The sequence below is a fragment of the Lutjanus erythropterus genome, chromosome 9 (genome assembly GCF_056507025.1).
Source record: "Lutjanus erythropterus isolate fLutEry1 chromosome 9, fLutEry1.hap2, whole genome shotgun sequence".
NCBI lineage: Eukaryota > Metazoa > Chordata > Actinopteri > Lutjaniformes > Lutjanidae > Lutjanus > Lutjanus erythropterus.
In genome coordinates this window covers 42,628,867-42,636,616 of record NC_139325.1, presented here as the reverse complement: position 1 = coordinate 42,636,616, position 7,750 = coordinate 42,628,867, and the positions used below count along the sequence as shown (strand labels likewise).

Here is a 7,750-nt window from a genome sequence, read left to right as displayed (position 1 = left end):
ATTATTAAAATTTCAATCATAACTTGCAGATTTTTTTTTTAATAATGTTTGAAGAACACCATTTATTTTCATTCACTTGCAGAAATACAGCCACGACCATCCACTCCTGACCTCTTCTTTAGTAGATCCAATTATTGTTCAGGCAAGAGAAGCTATTCTGACTATAAAATTAGGATACTATTTACTCCATAAATCTGAAATCACTGAGACTGTGAGCTGTGAGCATTGATATGGAAAGTCCTTACTGAAGCTGATGGATTTACAGTGTTTCCTCTTTATTGTGTTTACTGGACAGCAGTGTGGCACGCATGCAAAACACGTGCAGCCAGCTGTAATGAAAAGGGTTATTATAACCTTTGTAAATGTACCTCTAAAGCACGCTGATGATTTAAGGTTTGTAAGCATGTTTTATTATGATAGAGTAACCACACAGACCCATTCTTAAATTGAATCTTGACTGCCAGGAAACCAAGACTGCATAAATAAAAATCAATCACAGCTATATAAAATGACACAGGAAAGATTAATCTTCATATCTCTCCTGCAGCATTCAACTGTATTGTTCACAGTTCAGCCCAACAGCAAGAAGTGCTTCTTAGTCCGACCCTTTACTCTCGCCCGGCTTTCAGTTTCTCTGCCATTGTGTGATCTCCCTTCGAGCCTCCCATGCAGGGCGGACTCTTAGCCAGGTTGGGGTTGCTCCCCCACTGTTCAGGAGTCTTTGCCTGGATAGCCAGTGCATGAACGCAGGTACTCAACTCCTCCTTCAGAGCCTCATTAACCAGACGGTGGCGCTTTATCAACGGCAGACCCTCAAACTGGGAGCTGACAACCAGGACACGGAAATGGGACTCAGAGCCGGGGGGCACAGCGTGCATGTGGCTTTCGTTGTGGACCTCTAAGTGGTCCGGCTTGAGTGTGTCGGTCAGTTTGGTTCTGATAGCCCGCTCAACGGGCCGGCTCGGGTCTGGGTCCATCTGCGGTCTGAAGTGGGCCAGAGGCCGGCTTAAGGCAAGACTGGTGGAGACGGGACGAGCACAGCGGAGGACACTGGGCAGCATCAGAGGTTGTGGCAGGAGACCACCTGTGAAAGCCAGATGGGTAAATAACATCACGCTTTACATAGATCAACTACTTAAGAAGGTATACACAGCGATGTATACAGATTTTATATTTGGGAAAATCGGAGCACTGGTAATGAACGGTACAGGGTATGGGCAGATGCTGTGAGGTATCAGAATTAAATTCAGGAGAGAAAAATCTTCATCAGCGCACCCCAAGTCATCAGTCATCTACTGTCCTATATTACATACAAACACTAAAGGGAATCTCTTTAGTAGAGAATTACCTTAATAGTCAGGGATGCTTTATTACATAAGCCTGCTGGCCAGTGTTCAAAAAAAGCTCCCTATCCAGCCTTAATCTCTTGCATTTTTAAGCCTCATCTGAGTGCTGCTGAGTGCTGTAACTAAAGCTAAAAACAAAACGTTCTGTGTCCAAGTGGCTTAAATCTGAGAACACACTGTCAGTTTAATTGTAACCCCACTGAACTGACCTAGTCACCTAATCTAACAGTCACTCTTTCTTGGTGCATGTTCTCAGATACGGTACAGTACACTCAGTGCCCACTTTATTAGGTACACTTGTACAATCCAATACAACAGCCCAGCTGTTAAATCTATGGAACAAAGCACGTAATGTTCCATTCTGGTTCTTGCATTTAAGTTAGTGGTGGTGTTGTATTGGTCTGCATTATATTGAGAGGAGTTTCTAATGTTCTGATACCATCATGTATGTTTGGAGGACACCTAAATGACATATAATAAACAATGTCACCACAAAATTTATAAAGAGAGAGTTGTTGTATTTAATTGCATTGTAAAAAAATGGTAGCATGTATTTCAATTCAACTTTATACTTTTACTCCACTACATACCAAAGGTAAATATTGTATTTTTACTCCACTACATTTGTCTGACAGCTTTAGTTACAAGTCTATCAATCTCTGTCAATTATTTTCTTGATTAATCGCTTAATTAATCCTGTCAGAATCTTGTCAGTTGAAAAACAGGTCTAAAACAAGTGTGTGCTTCACGGGTTTGAACCTATTTTTCAAGTCTTTCCCGTAGCAATTATTTTCATTATCGGTCAGTCGCTCATTTTCCCCACTAATTAGCTGTTTGGTCCATAAAATATCAGAAAATGTTGATCAGTGTTTCCCAAAGTTGAGGATGACGGCCTCAAATGTTTTGTCCACAACTCAAAGATATTTAGTTTACTGTCAAAGAGTAAAGACACCAAAAACTATTAACATATAAGAAACCCTTTTTGTTTAATGACTCAAGTCAATTTACCAAATATGAAAATAGTTGGTGATTAGACTAGTAATCAATTAAGCCATTAACCGCTGCAGCTCTACTTTTACTTTTGATACTTAAAGTAAATTTTACTGATAATACTTAGGCTACATACTTTTTCTTCTGTAAGATTTTGGATGCACGACTTTTAGAATTAAGGCGATAGTTCACCAAAAAATTTAATTTCACTCAGTTTGCGAAGTCAACTGTTCGCATAACAAGTCACTATTTCCAAGCAGATCGCTCTCTGTTGATTCCCAAATCGCTTCCAGGTAGCATGTAAACATAGTTGTAAAGGTATCGCGAGATCTCGTAATCTCGTGCCGTGCCACTTGGGCGAGAGCTTGTGTACCTGCTTCAGGTGTGTGCACGCAGATCCAGGTCTGAGATGCTACACTTGACATTTAGGCTAAAAAATATGGTGAAAAATGGCGTCTTTTGGGTCAAATTTTAATGTTGCAGCTTACGGACACTTGGATTACACTACGCGAGCAGTATGGAGACATTTTGTGGCTTTTTTTTGTGTGTTATTTTTTCCACATTTTAAAACTGGTCACCGTTCAGTTCAAGTGAACTGGATTTGGCTGCAGCGCCGTTTTCCGCTGAAGCTCCGGGAGTGTTTTGTGAACTTCCTCACATCAGCACAGGTGAGTACATATGGAGTGATATTTCATTTTTGGGTGAACTATGGCTTCAATAAAAAGTATTCGCGTTTGCGTTTCTGAAATGTTTTTCTATTATTGATTGTAACTAACTAACTTTCCAGCCACTTGAGTGCATTTCAAAACTGGACCTCCATGATGGAGACAGATGTCTCTACTCGAGTGTGTTGATGCCACTGCAAAGCCTCTGAGACCGTGCAAACACATACATTTAACCTGCCATGCGCAAACAACGTAAATTAGCCCCGGTTAGGGCAGTTCCAGTGAAACGTTAACGTAACGTTAGCTTTAGATTAACTGATGTCCTCTGTTGCCCACTCAAATGAAAAATTGCAAAAATCGCGTAACATATTCATTGTAATAATTGCATGTACATTCGCGACAATACTTCCGGTCATGTTTATGCCTTTACAGTGCCAGTTTTGCTGACAACTAGCACAGGTAGCTACGCATTCAAGCTAAACTAAGGCTAATTCTCTGCTTGTTTGCTAGCATTAGCTGTTAGCTTTAGTCATAAACATACGTAAGAAAACTGAGACGACCAAACACCAAATAGCTAAGATAATACAACCGTCTATATTTAATAACATAGTTAATTAAAACGTGGTGAAAACTGACATGTGAAGTGAATTTTGCTAACTACTCACCTTGCAAGTGAAGTCAGTTACGTCCCTGTTACCGTTACGCAAACTCACCGGAAATGCTAGCGCGCACGTTGGGTAGTGTAGTTGTTTTGTGTTTTGTAGTCCTGTAGTACCACCGCTGGCAGTTACAGAATTTTATCCACCTTTTGTAGTATACTGTAATTATAAACGGCGGGGTAAGAAGTATTCATACCTTTTACTTATAAGTGGCAGTGCGGAAAACACTCTGTTACATGTGAAAGTTTCGGTATTAATATGCAGTTTGGTCCATTTCAGAATAATCTACATTGTATTATTGAATCATAATTACTGATTCATTCATATGTATCTTACATAATTTTAATATTACAGTTTATTTTTTACTTTCTATAGGCTACTTTTACTTACTTACTTACCTACTAGATTTTTTGTGGCTGCAGCATTGTTTTGGTATAAGGTGTAATGTTTTCAATGTTTGATTTTGAAGTAATCCACACATATTCAGATTATATTACCCTTTTTTTTTTTTACCCAGTTGATTAAGTCACTCAGTAGAAAAATTACTATGTAATTTGTATTCAGTAACAGACTACATTTCAAAGTATCCCTGTATCCATAATAATACATCATAATTTATTTTTTGATTGTATTTTGTATTATCAATCTCAATGTGGAAAGTATAAAGTAACTAAAGTTATCAAACAAATGTAGTAGACTAAAAACTACAATATTTGCCTCTGAGATGAAGTGGAGTGTGTAGAAGTATAAAGTAGCAGATTGGTTAGAAACATAAAAGAAAATGACAAAATGGACTTCTGATAGTTTTTCCACTTGTTTATTCTTCATGGTTCTTTGTTATCCATTGTGATTCCAAAGGGTCAGCTGCACAGCGCCGTGCAAACCCGATCAAAAATCAACAATGAGAAAATATAAGAAAAAATCTCACACACCTTGAAACAGAACTGATGTCGTCACATTTAGGCTAACTATGATTCATAACCGGTATTTAACATTGATGTATTTACTTATATTTCATTCTCATTTACAAAATACACAAAATCAAAGACAACATACATCATTGTTCATTTACACGTCTTTTTTTTTGTAACTTTTTTTTTCTATTCATGGTTTCACAAACAGTTTCTATACTTACAAACAATCAACTACAGTTTCTACGGCACATTACAATGACAAAGGTGATAAATTCTTTGTTACATTTAATTAATGGCAATGCAATCTTATTGACAAAAGCTTCAAGACTTAGGGTTGTTTTAGAGAGTACACACCGATGTTAGCTGTTAAGTCCTGTGTCATTATTATTAAGCCAACACTCAGCATTTTTAGTGGACAAGGCCAGCATACAGTATAGTCATGTGCTCCAATTCCCAATAGCTTCGAAGAAGAGAATAAGAGACAAATACCCAAACACTTATTGCTTTGTTAACTTTTTGCACTCACGATTGACTGTTGCTCAGGCAACAAGTTAATTATACAAAAAAACCCTGTAACGTAAGCTAAGATATGTATCTACGAGAGACAATTTTGACTTGGACGGAGCCTGAACGGAGTCACTGAGACAGGTTAGCGCTTTAACAGCATTCCATGTTGAACAAATACAACAGTTATCTTGACATCGTTGCTCTTAATTCCATGGGTGATACAGGACAACATACAAAGAATAGGACTGCTGACGCGTAGCTTTTATATTTGTACAGTTAATGTGCATTTATATACTATCAATGTGCTTTTATAAGAGGGAATCTGGATGAATTCTGATCTTGACTTGCTGGCCATTTTGGCTTCTGAAGCCGTTATTTCTTGCAGTTTTAAAAGCAAGAGCACCTGGACTCTTAAAGGGGCAGTTCACCCCCAAACCAAACATACATATTTTTCCTCTTACCTGTAGCACTATTTATCCATCTAGATAGTTTTGGTGTGAGTTGCAGGGTTTTGGATATATGGTCTGTAGAGTTGTCTGTTTTCTCTTGAATATAATGGGACTAGGTGGCACTCGGGTGCTCAAAGCAGCAAAAATGCATTTTTAAAAACTCAACTTTCCAGAAATCACGACCTAGTTACTCAAGATAATCTATACATCTCGTTGTGAGCAGTTTCATATAAGAATTACTTTCTTTCTAGCAGCAAGAAAGTAATTCCTACATGAAACTGCTCCCAGTTTTTTTTTTTGTTTTTTTGTTTTTTTTGCTGCTTTTAGCACCACAGGCTGAGTGCCATTTAGCTCCATTACTAAGCACCTCAGCAACTCACACCAAAACTAACTGGATAGATAAATAGCACTACAAGCAAGCGTAAAAATGCATATTTTTGATTTTGGAGTGAACTGTCCTTTTAAAGACATGTTCTCAGATTAGTTGTGAAAAGTCTTCATCATTATTATAAGTCCAGTTGTTCTTATTTCATGTGATCGATGGTTGAAAACCTACAAAGGCTGACAGCAAATTTCCAAGGGGGCCAAAAGGTTTTATGAGCTATCTTATTAGATACATTATAAGTACTTTTATTTACATATATTCATATCTATAACAGAGAATTGATGGTGTAATGTGTAAACTCAGGCCATACAAAATATTTGGCAATAATTAATGAGAGATGGCACACTCATAGATAATGGGTCAGATGTCAAATTTGGAGTGTGAGACAGAGGGAGTGAAATGTTCGGGGGCAGGTCATCAAAGCTCGAAGCACCTATGTTCACAACTGCACTCGTGTTCACAATCTTCATTTGGTAGGTTTTGGTCTTTGTGCTCTTGCTAAACGCTCGCCTTGGTCTTCGTTGAATCTCTAGCAAGGCTGCATCAGAAATGTGTCTTGAAGAACTCAAGGCATTCACAATTGTGCATGTACGACAGTGTACATTTAGTGCAATGGGTTGTCTATTTATTCAACTGTCTTTGAGTCTACGTATGGCTGCTATCCTACAAAATGGCAGTTTGGACAAAAACTTTTTTTTTCTTAATCTGACGTATTAATGATTGTTTTTTTTTTCTTTTCCATGCAATTGTGAACATATCACCCTTGCTTTTCTAGATCAGGGGAATGTGGCAATCATTTTCGCCAAACACTCTGTGCTGTTACCAGTGTGGGATAATATGACAATCAGCCCTTGGCAGTGAGTTCTCTACGGTGAATCTCATGTTATATCTAGCTACATTTCTATAATAAAGCACAAGTAAACACAAGGTCCCAGTGCACTCCAAATCCATGCGCTCATTAGCAGAATAATCCTCTTCGACTGCAATTATACACTTCATATTTCACTTATATTTGATGCTCTTATTGTTATTCTAATGTTGCTGTAATTGTGGAGCAATGTGGCACAAGAATTTCCTTCAGGATTAATAAAGTTCTGTCTTATCTTAATCAGTCCCTCCAGGATTTTGTGGGCTTTTTTGAAGATTGTTGCTACAAAAAAAAGCCTGATTTCATGACAGCTTTGCTAAAAAAAGAAAAAATTGATGCACGTTGCAGTGTTTTTTAGGCAGGTTGTGCAATGAAATTAAGGGAGCAGGAGGAAATTGCAGTATACATATATATAAAATTTAAAAAATCAAAGGCAAGTTGTTCCAGGGAGACTGAAACAACATCCCTGTTCTAAGTGGTATTTTACTAAACAGCCTCAGGATTACAAAAATCCAAACAAAATATCCGTTAATTGTAAATGAAGAAGTGCAGCTGGAGGGTTTCACAAAGAAGAAGTAAAATCTTTTTGGAGCTCAAACTCAGTCAAAACAGCAAGCACAAAATTATAGAATATATAAGTGTACAGAGCAATGGTAAATGTCAATAACACTGACAAACTGTTGCCAGATGCAAAATCCGACTTCAAAATTAGATTATTTTGACAAAAACAACCTGGGAAGGGACGAGGAAACTACACAGAGCGGCAAAACTGTGCCGTGTTCACCATATCACACAGATGCTCCGTCATCTGAACAAGACCGCAATCGTTTATCGCTTTATGCAGAATCAACTGCAGCTCATCACGCAATCACTTCTTCTGTTCTTACCCATCAAAATAAAAGCCCCAGTCTGTGTCACGGCTCTACCAGCTGCTTGATCAGTGATTGGTTGCTCTCAAACAAGGTTT

The 7,750-nt window shown here is 38.0% G+C and overlaps 1 protein-coding gene across 1 annotated transcript; it reads right to left on the bottom strand.

Moving 5' to 3' along the window:
* Positions 1-254: 254 nt before the first annotated feature.
* Positions 255-3,761, bottom strand: bola1 (bolA family member 1). Its single transcript, XM_084725801.1, has 2 exons — positions 3,667-3,761; positions 255-1,084 (listed from the first exon to the last, which is right to left on the bottom strand). Exon 2 carries the CDS (start codon positions 1,059-1,061, stop codon positions 609-611), a length of 453 nt encoding a protein of 150 aa, XP_084581927.1. The 5' UTR covers positions 1,062-1,084; positions 3,667-3,761; the 3' UTR covers positions 255-608.
* Between the last annotated feature and the right edge of the window lie 3,989 nt (positions 3,762-7,750).

What these genes read in the sequence shown, in the direction of transcription:
- bola1 (XM_084725801.1), bottom strand. Translation starts at nt 1,061, where the DNA reads ATGCTGCCCAGTGTCCTCCGCTGTGCTCGTCCCGTCTCCACCAGTCTT.